This window comes from Nomascus leucogenys, chromosome 22a (assembly GCF_006542625.1).
Source record: "Nomascus leucogenys isolate Asia chromosome 22a, Asia_NLE_v1, whole genome shotgun sequence".
NCBI classification, from domain to species: Eukaryota; Metazoa; Chordata; class Mammalia; order Primates; family Hylobatidae; genus Nomascus; species Nomascus leucogenys.
This window is the reverse complement of record NC_044402.1, coordinates 91,008,839-91,029,510: the sequence shown is the minus strand read 5'-3', so window position 1 is coordinate 91,029,510 and position 20,672 is coordinate 91,008,839. Positions and strand designations below refer to the sequence as shown.

Below are 20,672 nucleotides of genomic sequence, written 5' to 3'. Positions count from 1 at the left end.
GAGGCTAGGCCTGGTGGCTCATGCCTGTAATCCCAGCACTTTGGGAGGCCAAGGTGGGCGGATCACAAGGTCAAGAGATCGAGACCATCCTGGCCAACATGGTGAAACCTCATCTCTACTGAAAATACAAAAATTAGCTGGGCATGGTGGCGCACGCCTGTAGTCCCAGCTACCTGGGAGGCTGAGGCAAGAGAATCGATGGAACCCACGAGGTGGAGGTTGCAGTGAGCCGAGATAGAGCTACTGCACTCCAGCCTGGCGACAGAGCAAGACTCTGTCTCAAACAAAAAAAAAAAAAAGGAAAGGTGAAGGTAAATACTAGAGGAAATGGCTAAAAATTGGTGAAGGCAGTTGCCTCTGGAACGTGGAACTGAGAAGCGGGAAGGCAGAGCACAGGAACCATTGAGTTTCGTTGTAAGCCTTCCATATTATACAACTTCTTTTTTTTTTTTTTGAGACAGAGTCTCGCTCTGTCGCCCAGGCTGGAGTGCAGTGGCGCAATCTCGGCTCACTGCAAGCTCCGCCTCCCGGGTTCACACCATTCTCCTGCCTCAGCCTCTACGAGTAGCTGGGACTACAGGCACCCGCCATCATGCCCGGCTAATTTTTTTGTATTTTTAGTAGAGACGGGGTTTCACCGTGGTCTCGATCTCCTGACCTCGTGATCCGCCCGCCTCGGCCTCCCAAAGTGCTGGGATTACAAGCGTGAGCCACCGCACCCGGCCCAAAACTTCTTGAACTGTGGACATGTATCACTTTGATTAAAGAAAATTATTTAAATAAAGTACTCAGAAAACAGTGTATAATACAATGAAGAAAATTAAAAATCAGTGAATCAGCCCTTGATTATCCAACTCCAAAAAAAAAAACCTTATAAATAATCCCATAGAATGTTGGTGTATATTCTTACCCTGTTCATTTAGTCTACATGATTTTACTTGTCAGTTATAAATACGCAGGTACTGACGTAGGGCAGAAAATGAAACTGCTGTTGAGTTAGGAAAAATAATGGTAATGATGGCAAATGCCTATAGTGCTGGTTTTCAAACTTAGGATGCACAAGAATGCTCTGGGATGCTTGTGAAAGTTCAGATTCCAGGGTTCCATTCCCAAAGAATGTGATTTTTTACGGCTGGAGAGGGTGCTCAGAATGTGAATTTTCAACAAAAACTTAGAGTTACTCTAATGCAGTGTTCATCTACATCCAGAGAAGCAGTGGCAGGCACAACACAATGTGGGTTGGAAATCAGGGTCCGTGTGGAATCAAGTGAACAAAATCAAATGGTCCTATCCTGTAGACAATGCTTATGGCTCAAGTAAGGATAAGGTGAAGAAAAATATGCTGTGTTTACATTAAATTTTGAAACTACCATTGCTTTTTAACATCACGTTTTATTTCAAACTTGTGTTCCATAACCCATTTGCTAGTAATATAAGTATCTTTCAATTTTCCCTTAGATACTAGTCAATAGAGTCGTTTTACATATTCAGCTAATCTCATCAGATTGCAAACACCTTGCAAAAAGGACCATTCTATTTCCTCGGAGTTCAACAAGTTCATGCAGTTAGCGGGTGTACAAACACGTCTATAAATGCTGTCTGACTAAATCCCCTCATCACACTCAAAACCAAAGTGTGTGTGTGAGAAGAATGTCTAAAATCACTACCAGAACAATGCTATAGTAATTAGAGAATGATGCCTTTCAAAAGAGAACGGAGAGAATTAAACAACGAAAGTCACCTTAGCAATGTTTTCAAAAGTCACTGCATTGTTTAGTTTCATAGAACAATAATCATACTTCTACTTTTTCAGAAATGCTTATATTCTATCAATAGATGATGTTTCGAACTCTACTTCTCTCCAGCAATGCAAAAATACTGACAATTAGTTAAATACTTACTTGGTGGTTCTGTAAGTATATTTATAGGTGACTTCTCGAGAAATCTGTCGAGCCAAGGCAAAAAGCTCATCTCTTCTTGTCAGCAGGGCATTATCCTTCACACAGAGTTGAGCAGCCGCTTCATTAACAGTGAGCTGGATATCCAAAACAGAGTTTCAAAATTAACAACATTTTAATTTCATCAAAATGCAAAAGGTTTCACTTAAAATATAAGAATGTTACACCATTATATAATGAAATCATTATTCATAAAAATCAGAATGGTATTTATTCCTAATTATTCCTAATGCCGAATTTCCGAAGAAAATCAACTCATCTGCCATCTCACAGAGCCCAAATTAATCATAATAGTCATCTTGATTTTATTTATTTATATGCTTTTTTTGGTTAGATAGGAGACTTTATAGACAACAAGGAAAATAAAAAGTAAAAAATATTCTGCAACTCGCTTATTAAAAAAACCAAAATATTAGAATACAGGATTTGCTGACACCATTTCTCTAACCAAAAATGAATGTAGATGATCTGACAGATTTTTTATGAACTGACATGAAAATTCTTAAAAAGGAATCAAGACCATATGATTTTAAACATTTATCAAATCAGTTAGTAAAAAATAGAGTTATCACATACTAGGGTTATATTGGAAAATCAAGGTGTTGGACTAATCTCTAAGATCCATCTAATTCTACCACCTTTTCATAATTCAATAATTATTAAATATTGCCAATATAGAGTTGCTAGTTGACCAAACACTTTGTACTAAAATTTTGTTACCTTAAACACAAAATCTGTAATTGTTTAACAAACTAGAAAGTTTTTCACATAATTTTGTCAATAGATAATAGGAAATTGTCAAGAGGTATATCAGACTTTTTTAATATGCAAAAGATGTACTTAACCAAGGTATGATGATTAGCAAAAAGAAAATGGGACGTGATGGCAGACAGACCTGAAAAGAGTCCTGCTCCATCATTTACCAGCTGTGATTCTGGACATGCAAAACTTTTGAGAGGCTTGGTATTTGGTGTTCTGAGAGGCAAAATGGGATAATATCACTATCCCAAAAGGCTCTAACAAGATGTAGATGAGGAGACACACCTGGCATAGGGTTGTGGTTAGTGTTAGTTCTTGTTTTCTTTTCATAAGAAATCAGGTACGGCAGTACCCCCTTACCCACAGTTTTGCTGTCTGAGGTTTCAGTTACCTGTGGTCAACTGGGACCCAAAAATATTAAATGAAAAATTATACAAATAAACAATTCATAAGTTTTAAGCTGTGTGCCATCTCACTCTGTCTCATCCGAGTGATGAATCATCCCTTTGTCCAGTGTATCTACACTGTCTATACTCCTGGCCGTCAGTCACTTGGTGGCCATCTCAGTTATCAGATGGACTCTTCTGATATCTCAGTGCTCATGTTCCAGTTACCCTTATTTGACTCAACAATGGCCCCAAAGTGCAAGAGCAGTAATGCTGGCATATTGTTCTAATTGTCCTACTTTATTATTATTAATAGTTGTTGTTGTTAATCTCTTGCTGTGCCTAATTTATAAGTTAAACTTTATCATAAGTATGCATATATAGGGACGAACAGTATATATAAGGTTTGGTACCATTTGCAGTTTCAGGCATCCAACTGGGGGTCTTGGAATGTGTCCCAGATAAGAGGGGACTACAGTAGTCACCCTTTCTCCCTACCCAGGCATCTGCATCCAGGTAAATTATTTAGAATAATTTTTCTTACTTAAAATTTTTGAAAACAAAAATAAATAGCATGCAATCATTCCATCCAGAATGACAATATTCTAATATACATTATTCCAATATTTCAGTGTACATATAAACATTAAGTATATATGTACACACAAATTTGTAATTTACTTTTTTCAGTTACGTATGCTATATTTTTTATTTCTACCAATGTATTAAGGCAGAGACATGGCTTGTTTACATTAGCATCTGGCATGGGCTGGAAGTTCAATATATATCTGTTGACTGATGAATGAATTGAAAAATCCTTTATCACTTTTACTACCCACACATACAATATTCCATTGTAGAAAACAACCATATATTATTTAAACTACCTTTGCTCTGGACATCAAACTACCTCCAGTTTTCCATGGACTATTTAAAAAAAAGCTGCATAAGAGGTTCTTAAATGTGCACCTTTGCACACACATCCAATTATTTCTTTGCAATAAATTCCTACAAATAGACCTGTTAGGTCACAGGGTATACTAAATTTTAAGAAATTTATACATCCACCTAACTACCCTCAGAAAAGTTGCTCTAAATCATAATGCTGTCAATAATTATATGATGAGTCCATTTCCTACAATCTTGACCAACACCAGTTATTATCTTTTTAAAACTTTACCAATTTTATATTTCTAAAACAGCATTTGGTTATAATTTGCATCTCTTTGACTATGAAACTAAAGCTTTTTCTTATATCTTTGACTCATTACAATGTTTCATTTTCTTAGAACTTCAGGAATTCTTCATTAACAGCATTAACTCTTTATCACATGTATTGGGATTTTTTTTTTTTAAGTTTGTCATTAGCCATACAGTTTCTATGCCTTGGGTGACAGGCACAGAAAAACTCTTCCTACTCTAATAATATATAAATGTTCCATAATTTAGTCTAATCATTTTACTTTTCCCACCTAAGTATTTAAACGATCTAGAATGTGTTATGGTACATGGTATGATATAGATATTTAACATCCTCCTCCCCGAATTTATAACTGTAATTTATATTGATTTGTTCTGAGACAATTAATTTGGCCACTGATAGCAAGTTATAATAATAAACCCAAGTCTCCTATTTTAAACCCATAGCTAAATATGAAAGCATAATTGAAGGAAGAATTTATTTTCAGCCTTCTCCACTCCTCCTAAAGAGTCATCAATAGATAAATTCCTCCCCTAAGTGCCTTTGAAAGGCACAATGTTATTGGAGTTAAAAGTGAAATGTATACTTTAAATAATGATTTTTAAAATAAATCAACTTCACTTTCAGCATGGCAGTAGCTAAATGACCTTGAAGAGGATTCTCAAATAGCTTTTTATGTAGCAATTTATTTTTCATATTAATAATCTAAATTACTAAGGAAACCTCTGATTTTCAGTAAGATGTTTTAATTGACAACATTTCAGAGGTACTAGCTTACGCACAAACACAGAAAATAACTTTTCAACATAAACTGAAAACAATATTCTAGTATTCCTTCTATTACCTTTCCAGAAACCAAGAAAAATAAACATAATGCATTCACTGTCACTGAATTCAGGCTCCCACAAACCAAAAAAGTAGATTAAACTCCAGGCCCTCAGGGAACCTGGTAAAAAACTGAGGCTGGAGAAATAACTCTAGCTCACTCCCGAGTTGTAATAAAAAGCCGATTCATGAAGCCTCTCCCTTAAAAACATGTGTTCTGTCAGTGTTACCTAGATTTCATGCTCCCTAGTTGCTAATAATGAACAAATCAATAACTCTCCCTTAAAAACATGTGTTCTGTCAGTGTTACCTAGATTTCATGCTCCCTAGTTGCTAATAATGAACAAATCAATAACTATTATGATATAATTACAAAAGAAAAATGAAAATATTCCCAAGCAGTTCGTCACTTGCAGCAGCACTGTCAGCTTTTTCTGAATGCCAATACTCTAATTTTGTTAAAAGGATAAAGTAACAAGATATTCTCCCTTACTGGTTTACTTATTTCCTCCATTTCCTCTTTCTGTGGCCCAAAATACCAAAATTCCACCATATCTTTATGTGAAAGTTTCTTAAAGTTTGCTTCCTTTTTTTTTTTTTTTTTTTGAGATAGAGTCTCACTCTGTCTCCCAGGCTGGAATGCAGTGGCACGACCTCAGCCTCCCAGGTTCAAGCGATTCTCCTGTCTCAGCCTTCCAAGTTGCTGGGACTACAGGCATGTGCCACTATGCCCAGCTATTTTTTTTGTATTTTTAGTACAGATGGGGTTTCATCATGTTGGCCAGGCTGGTCTCGAACTCCTGACCTCAAGCAATCCACCCACCTTGGCCTCCCAAAGTGCTGGGATTACAGGCGTGAGCCACCATTCCTGGCTTCTTAAAGTTGGCTTTCTATCTTTTATAACTGGACTTAAAAACTGGACTTACTACAGTTATCTTTATCCTTAAGAATAGTAGTTTACTGATTCCTAAAAAAACTTTCTTTACAGGTTGTTAAAATTATAATCTCCAAAAATTAAATGATTGTGACTTTAAGTACTGTTGGCACAAAAACACTGTGAACAACTGTGTGATAGGGAGGCTCAAAAGGCAATCAGGACTTTCATTTCCAGCACTGGGAGGGCTAGGTACCATTACTGGCCCCTCTCAGAAAAAAAAACTAAAAATGTTAAATAAAATAGGGAAGGGATCATCTTTTAAATGCTCAGTGAGCTGATGAGCATAAGGACATTGAGGCCAAAATGAATGAGTACAGTACCTCAAAGAAGTTAAGGACAGTTGCTAAACTTGATGAACTTGAGTTTCAATCTTCATGGCCTCATGGGGTTGAGAATGGGAAGGAAAAAAGAGGCAAAGCCCACAGCCCATCAGAATTGAAGAGTCTAAGATGCCTCCTCCATAAAGCTAAAACCTCAGCACACACACCCAATGTAAGGCTGAATTAGAAATACATCTGTACCCCCAGGAGAATGCAAAGAAAATTATCTGTCTTGAACCCTAGTAATGACTGAGAGAGAATAGAAGATACTCTCTTGAGATTTCATAACCCCCAATCAACCATAATTCACACTAAGTGGGCTGAGAATTTATTTCCACAGGGTCTTAGATTTGTAATGTCCCCAGATGCCCAGTAAAAAGAAAAAGCAAATAACCTCTAGGGAATTCACTTTCTTCCCGGGACTCTAAATGTTCTCACAGTTAAAGTTCCAAGAAATATGAATTCACATAAATCATAAAACATTAAAAGAAACAAGACAACAAAACTGAAAACTAGTAGAAACAACAGACAGCAAAATCAGACCCTCAAAGACTTCATTTGAAGAAACAAAGGGATTTGAAAACACGACTAAAAAGCAATACAGTAAAAATAACCAAGAAACTTGAGAATCAGGAGAGGAGGATTGGACAGAAACAAGATTTAAAAAGTACACAATAAATAACAGAATAACCACTAACTGTTTTTTTGTTTTTTTTTTGAGACGGGAGTCTCACTCTGTCGCCCAGGCTGGAGTGCAGTGGTATGATCTTGGCTCACTGCAAGCTCCACTTCCCAGGTTCACGCCATTCTCCTGCCTCAGCATCCCGAGTAGCTGGGACTACAGGTGCCCGCCACCACACCCGGCTAATTTACACAAAGGTATCTTTAATTACTAAGGGAAAACCACTAACATTATAGAATTTAATACCCCAAATAAATAGTAATTGAAAATGAGGGCAAAACAAAGATATTTTCTAGTAGGTAGGGAAGGACAGAGTTTGCCACCAGTAGGCCTTCATTAAGAAAATCCTAAATGAGCTTTAGATAGAAGGAAGCTAATCCCAGATGATAAATCTGTACAGAAAGAATATCAGGGCTAGAGGGGAGATACAAATAAAATAATGGAAAAAATCCAAAATATTAGTCATATAATAAATGTACATGGACCAAATGTTCCAGTTTCAACTGATCAGTATTTATAAAAGATATATATAAAACATGGATTCAGAAAGGCTGAAAATAAAAGGATGATATAAAGATATAATAAGGAATAGACCAGGTGTGGTGGCTCACGCCTGTAATCCCAACACTTGGGGAGGCTGCAGCAGATAGATCGTTTGAGCCCAGGAGTTTGAGACCAGCCTGGGCAATGTGAAAACCCCGTCCCTACAAAAAAAAAAAAAGAAAGAAGAAAGAGGAAGGAAGGAAGGAAGGAAGAAAAGAAAGGAAAAGAAAAGACAAGACAAGAAAAAAGAAAAGAAATAAATTAGCTAGGTGTGGTGGTGCATGCCTGTGGTCCCAGCTACCCAGGAAGCTGAGTGGGAGAATCACCTAAGCCTGGGAGGTCAAGGATACAGTGAGCTGTGATCTCACCACTGCACTCCAGCTTGGGTGACAAAGTGAACCCTGTCTCCAGAAAAAAAAAAAAAAAAAAGATATAAAGATGTAATAGGCAATGACTAACAAAAAGAGAGCTCATGTATTTATATCAACATTAAATAAAATAGCTTTTTAAAGCAAAATGCATTATTAAAGGTTAATAAGATTACTGCATAATACAAAGAGAAACAGACAACACTACAATCACAGTAAAATTTTAGTATACAACATTTTTTTACTGATAGAGCAAGCAGACAAAATAATAGTTAAGAATATAAGATTTGAATGTAACAGAGTTAATAATCTTGTTAGAACAGACACATACAGAACACTCTACTAACAACTGCTTAAGATATCGTTTCCAAACGTAAAAAACACAGACCACAAACTGAATCATAACTAAACTCTCAACAAATTTTAAAGGGTTGGCATCACACAAACCATGTTCTCTTGCCCTCAATGTAATTAAGTCAGAAATCATTAGGAAAAATAAAGAAAAAAAATTACTCATATTTGGAAATAAAGAAACACTTTTAAATAACTCATGGTCAGAAATCATAAAAATAATTAAAATTGAAAAATAATAAAATAACCTCATAACAAAACTTTGAGAATAACACTGAATCAATACATGTGAAAATTATACTTTAATTGTTCATATTAGAAAAAGAATGACTAAAAATTAATGAACTAAGCACCCAAATTAAGTTAGATAAGAACAATAAAATAACTAAGAAAGGAGACAAATATATACACGTGTACAGCACAAGCAAGAATAGCAACTAAGCCCAGAGTGGCTTCTTCAAAAAGATCAGAGGTTGGCAAGCTTTTTCTGTAAAAGGCCAGAGTAAACATTTTAGGCTTTACAGGCCAGCCTGTGTCACAACTACTTAACTCACCATTGTAGCTCAAAATCAGCCACAAACAGTACATAAATAAATAGGCCCAGCTGTGTGCCAATAAAAGTTTATTTATAAAAACAGGAGTTGAGTGACACTTGGCACACAGACCCTAGTTTGCAGATCTCTGAAAAAGAATAAAATTGGCAAACCTTTGGCAAGGTTGATCAGGGGCTAAGGAGAGATAAGTGTAAAATCAATATTAGGTCAACATTAGGTCTTAAAAAACTATAAATAACTTTATGCCACTAAGTTTGAAAACTCAGATGAAATGGGTATTCTTAGAAAAATGTAACTTACCAAAATTGACTCAAGAAATAGACTACCATAATTCATTTTTAAAAATCATCAGAAGGAAAAGTCCAGCATTTCAAGTGTTAGATGCTGAAATCTATGAATTCTGAGATTGACAGTTCAGAATAAAACAAGCTAACTTAATGTGTCCACGTTTATGCGGTTCTCAGATTCAGCATTCCTCCTCTCTCAAAGGTGAAATTGCTGGCCTCCTCTGAAACACTCAGCCTTGACTTCTCAGCACTACAATGGAAACTGACCTAAGCTTGGCATCACTGTTTATTCTATAGGCCTGGGTCCTTATCTTGGTAACCTGCTCAGCACCCCAATTCCTGCAGAATTTCTTCTGCTCAGCCTAGAGCTACCTGCTGACTACATTCTCCTCTTCTGCTTCCTATCTTTCTAGAGCTCTTTGACTGGAAGCTGCTATCTGCTGACAAATATTCTGTAATGCCAAATTATCTACCTGCTTACATTTCTGAGTATTACAAGTTTCTACATTCTCTATTGCCTTGCTGTTCCCAAGTTTTAGTTGCTCTCTCCTCATCCATTCACTGATTTAAGATTGGGGGCACACTGCTTGCCTAGTTTATCACCTACTATCTGTTAACGCCCCTTATGATAGATGCAACATTGCCTGCTGGCTTTTTTCTGATATCGCCTCTGGGTTTGTCCCTTGGCACCTGCCGAACGCCAGCAAGGTATGTGGTTCTAAGCTTCAGCCCTCACTCTCTTCACAATCTGACACCTATAAAACAGACTGTACTCAGCCAGGCTGTAGGACTATTGCTGATTCTTTAGCTTAAAAAAAAAAAAGAGGGGCTTAACAGTAAGTCATTCCATAATTCTTTATGGTGTATATTTGGAAACAAATTATGTTATTATAAATATATAAACAAATATTTTCTTCTTCTTCCAAGAAAAAGAATCTTATGTACTTGAACAGTTGAAAAAAACTTACAGGTATAGATAGCTTCCTGAATTTCATCCACTAGTGACCTACATACAGCTCTATGTCTTGAAAGATTAAAAGAACAGTATCCACACAATTTATATGAAGAAAACCCTCAGAACAGTGAGATTAAGCCAACAATGAATTAAGAGTAAATCACGTATTCCTTATGTGGAAATTGAGTACAAACTAGCAACATTCTTTAATCTCAGGAACTTAGAAGAACTAAAAAAACTTCTACTAATTTTAAATAATCAGGAGAAAAAATACAAAATTCTCATAATACCTAAAATATATACCTAATAGTACCTTCTTTCAATTCCCCCAGGATTCTCTAATTTCTTCCAAGATCTTGGATAGTTACTAGTTTTAAGAAAGCTTCCTGATTCACAAGCATTTATCCTAAACTATATTATTGGACCAGATTCACATACTGGAGTACAAGTAACAAGTAGGCCTAAGTTAAGTTTCAAAAACACAAGCCACAACTTCCAAAGCCCCCACCCCCACATTTCAGCCTACTGGCATTCATTTTGAGTATTTCTTTATTTTGGGAAACCCATGGTCTCATTACTTAAATACCATATGTACCTACTTATCTAAAGAGGCAAAGAGCCCCTTACCAAAAGCTAAGTGTAAAATAATTCTTTTTAGATTTTTTAAAAGTAGGGTATGATTTTTTTTTAAGTCAGGTTAACTAGGTTTGTTAATCTTTTAGAAACACTTTTACTCTGATAAAAATACACGTATTTCGACTCAACTTTGTGTTTCATCTGCTATGTTTTAAAAATTATAAGAAAACTAGATTAAAGCATGAAACTAAAATTGCCAACACATTTTGCCTTTTGTTTTTCTACTAATGACAGCCATATAGCCCTTTTAGTGGATTCCTCTACTGGTTCAAAGGATACTCCCAAAATAGATCAAGTCACAGACTGGCTATGACTTAAGTAATTCTGCTAACCAATTATCTGATCTCAAGCTCCAACATTCATGTCTAAAATCATTTATTTAAAAAGATCAGGCTAGGTACAGTGGCTCATACCTGTAATCCCAGCACTTTGGGAGGACAAGGCATTTGTATCACTTGAGCCCAGGAGTTTGAGACCAGCCTGGGAAACAATGGAGAGACTCCCATCTCTATGAAAAACTTAAAAAATTAACTGGGTGTGGTGGCACACACCTGTTGTCCAAGCTACTCAAGAGGCTGAGCAGGGAGGACTGCTTGAGCCCTGGAGGTCCAGGCTGCACCCGCTGCACTCCAGCCTGCGTGACAGAGTGAGATCCCCATCTCAAAAAAAAAAAAAAATTAGCTATGAAATAGTCTTTTTAACTTCTGAAAATGCATTTATTTTCCAAGCACTTATTGCGTACATTTGACTCTGGGGATATAAAGATGAAGGAGACATTATCTCTGCCTTGAAGAAACCCAGAGTACACTGTGAAGCACAGACCAGTATAAAAATAAGTACAATAAGAAGTTAAAGTTACTGTGACAGAAGTATATGTAGGGATAAAAATGGAAAGGAAAGGTCATTCTACTTGAAGGAAAAGATTACAGAAAACACAAGCTTATTCTTGGCTGAGTTTTAAAGATATGTGTTGACCAGATAGACAAGAAGAAAAGGAGTAAATGCCAAAGTTTATACACACGCATAAAGTAGAATATGTTATATGGACAAAATGTTATATCTATACACACATATATACACACATGAACTTAAGCAGACTATGTCTAGAGTACTATAAAGATAAAATAAAAATGTTTAATGCCAAACATCACACCAAAACAATGTTCAAAGCGAGAATTCTTCCAACATTCATCTAACTGTTTTCTATGCTAGCTGAGAATTGCTTTAAGTTCTTGCTATTTTTATAAAATTTTTTTCTTTAAAAAAAGCCTACAAAAATGTTTTTTAAAAGTTATACTTAAAACCTAGTTTTATTTCTTAATTAAAAAACAAACTGCCTTACAAATGCAAAGACTTTATGCTTTCACTGCTTAAATTCTGACATTTTTCTAAAAGTCACCTCGTACTGTAGTTCCAAAGCTCAAACATGTTCAAGTTCAATACAAATATACCCCGAACACAATAAATATGGTCTATTTTCACAAAAGAGCTACATGTTGCTAACACCTCAATGTTTTTAATACTGCTTTCAGGTAGTGTGTCACATTTGCAGCAAACTATTATGAAATTTATCTCTAACAACTAGCAACATGCCACATACACACACAGAAAGAACAACGCGGGCTTTGTACCTCATGAAGCGTGAGATGTTTCCCATCCTTCCTCTTTGAGTCAAATCTGCCATATATTGCACTGTATTTCCGAATTTCCTCCTCTTTGTGTGGATCATCATCGTTCATCTCAAAGATGTGACCAATCATTTTGGCCAACTTCTTGTTGGTTTTTAGCAGCTCTTTCACTTCGTTCAAGTCACTTTTTGGCAATGTGGGGGCCATCCGCTCCACACACTCGGCCACAGAGAGCGCAGCAGCAGCATCCAGTGCCTCGCTGCTCTCCTTTGGGGACGCGGGGGACCCCAGGTCTGCTGGGGATAGGCTGTGCTCACTCTCAGTGGCATGGTGGCCTTGCCAGAGTCTGGACTCACCAACACTCTGCAGTGCTAGGCTCCCGACCACATCTGACTTCCCCTGTCCCAAGCTCTGCACACAGGTGGTGGCAGCACATTTGGGGATTTTTAAATGAGGTTCCCGGGCATTGCTACTCCTTTCATAACTACTGCAGGATATTCCCAGCCATGTTGGTGATCCCTCTGGTAATTTATAGATGGGTATGCTACTGACAGGAAGGGAAGTCAGTGGCTGATTGAAAAGCCCAGGGTTTGTGACCCAGTCTCTCAAAGCCTTCTGCAGCCTTCTAACATGAAGGGGCTTGCTAGCCATGCCCACGAGTGCCATGATTTCCAAAAACTCCTCTTCTCCTGCTTCACAGAGTTGCTGGACATCATCACCACCTTGTTGGATAAAGGCATCAAAATAAGAAAGCAGATTGGCTTTTTGTAATATTCTATACAGCTGCAACTCCCCCAGGGTCCTGGGTAAGGCCGCAGCCATTACTCTGGATGGGTTTAACCTGCCAAAAAAAAAAAAAAAAAAAGTAAAAACTCATCATACTTGCTTCAAACTCCTTACACCAAATAGGTTAGACTACAGGTTTTAAGAACAAAAACAAGAAGCATCTGCATCATGACTGCCTGTGAAGGCAGCATTCTCTCTACATACTTTATCTCATTCTGAACTCCTAAAAACCTTATAAGTCAGTAACTAAACTGACCTATCTTCCCGAAAGAGAATAAATGGTAAGCAGGAATCTGGAGGTTCAAACTAAGGCTCAAATCAAGGGTTCCATGTCCCATATTTTTGGCTATATACTTTGCTAGTGCCAAGGTATGGACACAGGTGGAGTGAAAGATAATCAAATTTAGCAGGAGGTAAGAAGCAGAGTATGCTACCATTTGCTGAATACTTACTTTGTGCCAGGCAATACAATAAACACTTTACATTACATATGTCTAATTCTCACAATGGCCCTGTGACACAGGTACAGTTATTCCCATTTTATAGAGAAAAAATGAGCAAGATGAGTCTGGCAGGCAGAGGAAGACAGATTTCAGTATGAATTGGAGGTGAGAAATAGAAGGTGTTAATTTAGGAATCAAGAAAGAAGAGGTAGAGAAAAATCAAACAAGTAACTGACAAGACTTGGTGATCACTTAGATCTAAGTGAGGAAGGAAGTTACCCTTTACTGACATTTATTGATGAAGAAAAGTTACCGTTTATTGACACTCTGTGGTTTAAGGAAAGAGTTACAGGTGACTGTGAGATTACATCTGAGAGTTCAGAATTCTAACAGGCAATGGGGACACAGAAAAATGAGGATGATGGGATTCCCTTTCAAACACATGGCACTCGCACATGGCACAGGGTAGAATGCTTACGTAGAATGGCCCTGCATGCAAAATAATAGACTAGAATCTAACTATGTATCAGGGAGAGGGCTGTAGGATAAAATAAGGAGGGTGGGTGATCCCTCCAAAGCAGCAGCAGAAAGCCTAAGACAGAGCCAAGGAAGAAACATACTTTTAAAGCCCAAGCAAGACAAAGAAGTCTGTTTTTAAAGCGACAGAACAAGACTCAGCGAAATACTTCTTGACCTCTTAGCAGCCTTTAAAAGTTGTTCACAGTTGCCTGGAGACCTCCCACATACAAAGAGGAGTTGGCCAAGTACTTCCATTTAAGAGAAACAAATAAACTTGTTGTAATCAAATGCACCCTTAGGATTAAAAGTACCCTGTAGCCCTCTATGGAGAAAATAACAGAAGGCTAAAAGAGTGTATGCATCAGAGAAAAACGGAAGACCCGCTGGGCGTGGTGGCTCACGCCTGTAATCCCAGCACTTTGGGAGGCTGAGGCGGGCGGATCACGAGGTCAGGAGATTGAGACCATCCTGGCTAACACAGTGAAACCCCGTCTCTAAAATACAAAAAATTAGCCGGGTGAGGTGGCGGGCGCCTGTAGTCCCAGCTACTCAGGAGGCTGAGGCAGGAGAATGGTGTGAACCCGGGGAGATGGAGCTTGCAGTGAGCCGAGATCGCGCCACTGCACTCCAGTCTGGGCGACAGCGAGACTCCGTCTCAAAAAAAAAAAAAAAAAAAAAAAAAAAAATGGAAGACCCACTCTCAACTCTGACAGTATGAAGCAATAGTTAACTGGGACGTCCCTGAAAGCCAAGAAGTCACTGAACTTGGGACTTGTTTTATGCCACCAATCAGAATGCTACACAAAATTCTAGTCTCAGCCACTCCAAGCCAGGAGAATGGGTGTCCCTACCACTCTAAGCACTGACTACCGGAAGCCCCATCTCCTGGAACCTCTGTGTCATCCACAATCTGTTTTGACTCCTACAGATTTTATGTCTCTTTCTTTGCAAGGGCTAGTATGGGCATAACCAGGTTACCCGATGACTTCCCAAAAGACAACAAAGGCTGAATTAGGGCCCAGTAGCTTCTACTAAAACCCAGGAAATCACTTGGGGTGCTTTTGAAAAATACAGTTTCCCAGGTGCCTGAGATGCATCTCAGGAGACTCCCATGATTAGGCAAATATGACAAACTGCACAAGTTCCTACTTAATAAATCCTCCGGGCACCACAAACTCCTACAGGGACTGTGATGACCCAGGTAATTCTTTAGGTCAACCTTCACATTCATGCCACCTCAGTCCTCTGGATAAAAACATTCCTGCATCTTCTAAATCATCTAAAGAAGGCTCTGCGTGTCCTCCCACTCCAGGGAGAGTCTATCATCCACCTGGGCACTAACTCACAAAAACAGAGCTCTCAGGAGTTACAGACCCAAGTTTAGGGCTATATTAAACTACACTATACCAAATAGAAGGGCTGTTATAAAGTGTCGGAGGTGGAAGAAAGGACATTTACTTTCCTATCATACACCTCATGCAATTCCTCCATGGGCTTTCAATGCAAGAATACAAAAAGAAAAGTACATGTATAATGTATATATACATACACATGATCAAAATAGACTGTGGAAGACACAGAAGTTCCAAGACATGAGACTTCCCAGTAGTACACACACTATCTTTTTTTTTTATAAGAGGACTGTAACTTTGCAAGGTTTACAGGGTGATCGATTAACTCAGCGTATGTACTCCTCACATTATGGAATAGAGGAGAGATTATATGAGGAAATCTGGAAAAATACTTTTTAATCTTTTTATGAGCAATAAGAAAAAATATATGTTAGGCAAATAAAAAAGAGAAACTTAAGAACTAAAAGACCCAAGCTTATATTTTATTCTTCTGAGATAAGGCAATGATTTCAGAAAATAATTTTCAAGTTTTATCCTTTCTCATCTTTACCCATTTAAAAAAAATGAAACCCCCTAGTTCTTAAGAGAAAGCCCTCTGTATGGGTAAGAAAGTAGTTATGAATATAGTGTCTCCATAAAGACTGATAGGACCAAGTGTACATTTCCAAAGCCAAGATAACAGATGCAAGATAACTAAGTAACCGATTCGGTCCCTGGAGGCTTTCTAGAGGCCCACACTTACTACTGGAAAAGGAGTTTTCCTCCTAAGCTTTTGCTTTAAGAGAATGTTTCAGTTTCCTTCCAAAGCCTGCTGTGATAATTTAAACACCCACCCCTTTATACATTAACTTGATGTGATTTAAAAGAAAACTTTTACAAGATTTTCTGTTTTCATAAAATCTAAAACCATTAATGATTCAACATGAAGGTCAAATAAGTCAAAAGAAAGCTTCTAACCTGCAACTCTCCGATCTGAAGTAAATATAAAATGGGTCCTTAACACGTTATATACAGGTAGCTTATAGTATTGTAAATCTATTCAGCTGAAAACTACTGTTACCTGGGCTTTTCAAGATATCCTGGAATGACCACTCTGAGTCTGACTTTTCAATGAATTCCACAGTTAAGAGAAACCAGTTAACTGCATTCAAAAGCTAACTCGGAGGCCTCGCTGCCAATGTACAGTAACTTCCACTTCCACCAGCTTAAATGTTCCTCCCCCTGCTCAGTCCAATAAAAAGAATCCCAATGATGTTAGGGGAAGAGGAATTAAACAATGCATTAATTTAAGACCATTTGTTGTTGTTTTTCACTGATCTTTTAAATGGCAATCATTTGCTCCAAAACTTTTTTAAAAACTCACTTTGGCTCCTTACAGGGTAGCATCAGTCACCCGCCAGATTCCAACTGTGCTAAGTGAAGTAGGGAGCTAGTCTGGCCCACAAAACTACCGGTCAACTCCTGTTTCACTATGGAAAACAAAATTTCCCTGACAGTCTCCAAGCTGGGATGTGAGGATTTTTTGATAGGACAGAGGGCTTTAATTGTCACTAGAGAAAAGAAGAACCATTCCTTTGAATCTGACTCAGGCCAGCTTGTTTTCTGGGCTCACCATTCTATCAAAACTCTGGGCCTCTCTCTCATTAATCGCTCTGCTGCATGGTATCACTCACTGAGATGCTCTTCACCTTACTTTGGTAACGCTATATTATTTGTTTTTCCTTCTTTCTCTTATTATATTCTAAGAATTCTCCAAATTTTTATATTACATCTCTTTTCTACTGTGTGTCCATAATTTTCTTTTGATGATCTCACCCATTCCCAGGCTTTAATTATCACTATAGGCAGATGACCTCCAAATCTGTATTTGTAGCTTGGACCAGGGCCATGGAGTCACTCCAAGTGTTCTCAAATCCAAACACACACAAAGCACTGACTGCTGAGTGAAAAAGATGCCTCTCACACACATCTACTTTGCAAATGAAGGTAAATAGACACTTCTGTTATTTAGTAAAACTCACTTAACAGTGTAGTTGAATTTTTGTTTTGTCTTTATATGTATTCTCAAAAAACAAATACTAAAAGTAGTCATGAATATTTGCAAGTTTTTATTTAAAAAGCTATCCTCACACCTGAAAAGTTCAGAACCATCAGCCCAAATTGTTCTTCTAAACTTAATTTGGCATTCCACCTGGGCATTGTCAAAACCTCAAATGTGATGTGTCCAAAAGCAAGTACATTCTCTCATTTTCTTCCCTTCTTCCAGATTCCCAAGTCTACTCTTTCCAACTCTCTTAGTTCTTTCAGTTGCACCATTAGTCTTTCAGTTTCCCAGATTTAAGTAAGTTTGGATTCCATTTTTGCTTTTTCTTCTTTCTTCCTCAAATCTACATGTCCTTAGGCTACACCGCCACTTCTTTCGCTGCCTCAAAAGCACCAAATTCTAGTGTTTATTGCTTCTTGCCCCAATTTTGAAAAAAGCTCCTTCACCTTCAATAGATCCCACACTGCAATGCCAAGTTTACAAATTTGCGAACTTCTCCGCCAGTGCATAAAGAAATCCAAACTACTCATATAGGCAAGACCCAGACCCAAGCCTATCTTTACAGCCTTCTCTCTGTTCCTTAACATGCCCATATACTTGTGCCAAGCAGATACACTAGGCATTCCTCAAATATGCCTTCCACTTCCCTGCCCCTGTGCCAGGCATCCTCTCTCCCTCCAACCTCCACAGCCTTTCCCAAAATGTCTTTCCCACTACCCCTGGCTGCAGCTGTTATCTCCCTTCTTTGAACCCCGCAACACTTTGTCTCTTTCTCTTATATTTTGAACTTATTCAAATAACACCAAGAACTAAACCAGTTCTGGGGAATAGAGGAAAGACAGTCCTTCATGGAGAGTCAGTTAAGAGCAAGGAGAAAGACAAGAAGCAGAGACTTAAACAATGTGGTAAATGCTGTGCAGCTGTGAAGGAGTCATGGCACAAGGAAGGCAACCTGCCTGGCTCTGCAGAACAAGTCACTGTTAGGTTATAAGCAGCCCGAGGGTAGGAATTAGGTTTCATTACTCTTTTATCCCCCTTTATTCCTAGCAAAGTTTCTATGATGAATAACATCTCTGGAAAGGTTGCTGTGCAATGAAACCCAATGTCTGAGTCAGAATCTGATCAGCAACCTTTCATATTCCAAAGGGGAGGCCTTCTGTGTAAACCAGTATCTCAATGAATTGCCAATCCAATAACAGGGCATCCTGTTACTTTACCTACAATCCTTTTCATTCTCTCATCCTTAATACTTCTTCTTTCTTAAAAAGCTATACGGTGCACTCCTGTAACATGGCTATTCTCCCAAGAAAGCAAAAGATGCTCTCCCAATACAAGAACTACAAGTGGTTAGTGTTATACATCATGCATCGAGTCCAGCCCCAACACCTGCCTTTTAAGAATTCAAGTTCAGTCATGAGATCCTAGGTCTTTTTCTTCTCTGTTCCTATAAATTAAACACGGTGTAAGTTATCAAGTATCTATCTCATTAATGATCCATATACTCAAAGGGATTTATAATCACTATTCTTGCATCTTCTCCCCTCCATGCTATGGGAATCATTATTAGATACACATACACAAACATATATAGCAATACACATATGCACACACTTCCAGGAATGGGAAGAAACCAAAGGCAAAATCCTAGTAAGGCCTGACTTACTTATGCATAAGACTAGAAATTCCTTCCCCCAACACAGCCTGCAATTTTAACTTTAAAATTATCTGAGTTAATAGCAACCTCTTACAGACTTACAAAAAATGTGAAAAACCTTCGGAAGAGTTAAGAGCTCATGAGTCATTTACAGATTAAGGTAAATTAGTTCCACCAGATTGTTTTCCTCTTAACATCTAGACAAGATCTGATGCACGTTGATGAAAGATTGAGATGGGAAATGGGGACAATGACAATAGGAAATCTGAGGACAGAAAGACTACACTTAGAGCCTCTGAAGTATTCCAAGTTCAGGAGAGTATGGCTCGAAGGTACAGAGGCCTGAGAGAAGGGTGAAATGGGTACACGAGAGGCTGAAACTGAAAAGGTTTATAACAACCAAGAATTTGACTTAGGGAAGGATGAGCCTCTATGTCAGGGGTGTACAATCTTTTGGCTTCCCTGAGCCACATTGGAAGAATTGTCCTGGGCCACACAAAAAATACACTAACGATAGCTGATGAGCTTTAAAAAAAAATCGCAAAAATAATCTCATAATGTTTTAAGAAAGTTTACGCATTTGTGTTGGGCCGCATTCAAAGCCCTCCTGGGCTGCATGCAACCACAGGCCTCGGGTTGGACAAGCTTGCCCTATGCAATTAATTATTTTCACTTTTATTGTCATCCTAGATCCCAGAACTCAAACTAAAATGATTAAATGTAGTTCAGCTACACTTTATGGGTTACTTAAGATTGCAGGGTTGGCCTAGGTACTAACTCTCATGTATGTGTTTCAAGTTCCCAATGATTTACCTAGGCACACATACTAGTAAGCATTCAGTGGTGTATCATATAAGTCAAGATGCTTTTGGATCTTAGCTATGAATTAAATATATACCTTCTAATGAATTGACGGTAATTTGGGAAACTTAAAATGTTGTTTCACTGATTCATTTCTAAATTCTGAATGGAATGAATGAAGCTGGAAAAAAATTTGAGACACCTTAAAATTTTAATAAAAATATTCAGTGTGAGGTTACATTTACTTGCCAAAATTAGAAAAAACTAAGCCAGATTTATTTTGCTAAATGATAACTATGTATTCATTTAACTATAGTAACAATAAGCACATACTAGCATTTCATATAATGGCTGGAAATTCTTAACCAACCAACCATCAAGTCATTCAATAAACATTAAGTACCCACTGAGCCCAGAGTATGCAGGCAATATTTATAAGTTTTTTCACCTTTTCAGAAGTTTCTCTGTAAAAATCATTAAATTAATATACCATGCAAATTAATGGGTCACCCCCTAAATACAATGTATTGAGAAATGACAAACTCTTTGAAAGCTTAATGGTATGTTTTAGCTGTGTGAATTCTCACAAGATTAGGATTACTATTTTTTCCAAGCATCAACTTCTCAAATTTCCCATTTGTTCCATTATTAAGGAGTATACGCCACTGTTGTATGAGTTATTG

General features: G+C 37.8%; 1 protein-coding gene across 4 annotated transcripts in view; it reads right to left on the bottom strand.

Annotated features, from left to right (window-relative positions):
- NAB1 (NGFI-A binding protein 1) overlaps positions 1-20,672 on the bottom strand; it is a 44,829-nt gene that overhangs the window by 21,133 nt on the left and 3,024 nt on the right. For 2 of the 4 annotated variants that reach the window (XM_003253861.3, XM_030804082.1), the window contains exons 2-3: positions 12,394-13,231; positions 1,902-2,035 (exon numbers count right to left, since the gene is read on the bottom strand). In XM_003253861.3, the coding sequence (XP_003253909.1) occupies positions 1,902-2,035; positions 12,394-13,212 (953 nt within the window). In that variant the 5' untranslated portion in view covers positions 13,213-13,231. Of the gene's footprint in view, positions 1-1,901; positions 2,036-12,393; positions 14,563-20,672 lie in introns of those variants that run through there. The other 2 variants (XM_030804083.1, XM_030804081.1) reach the window with 2 other exon arrangements.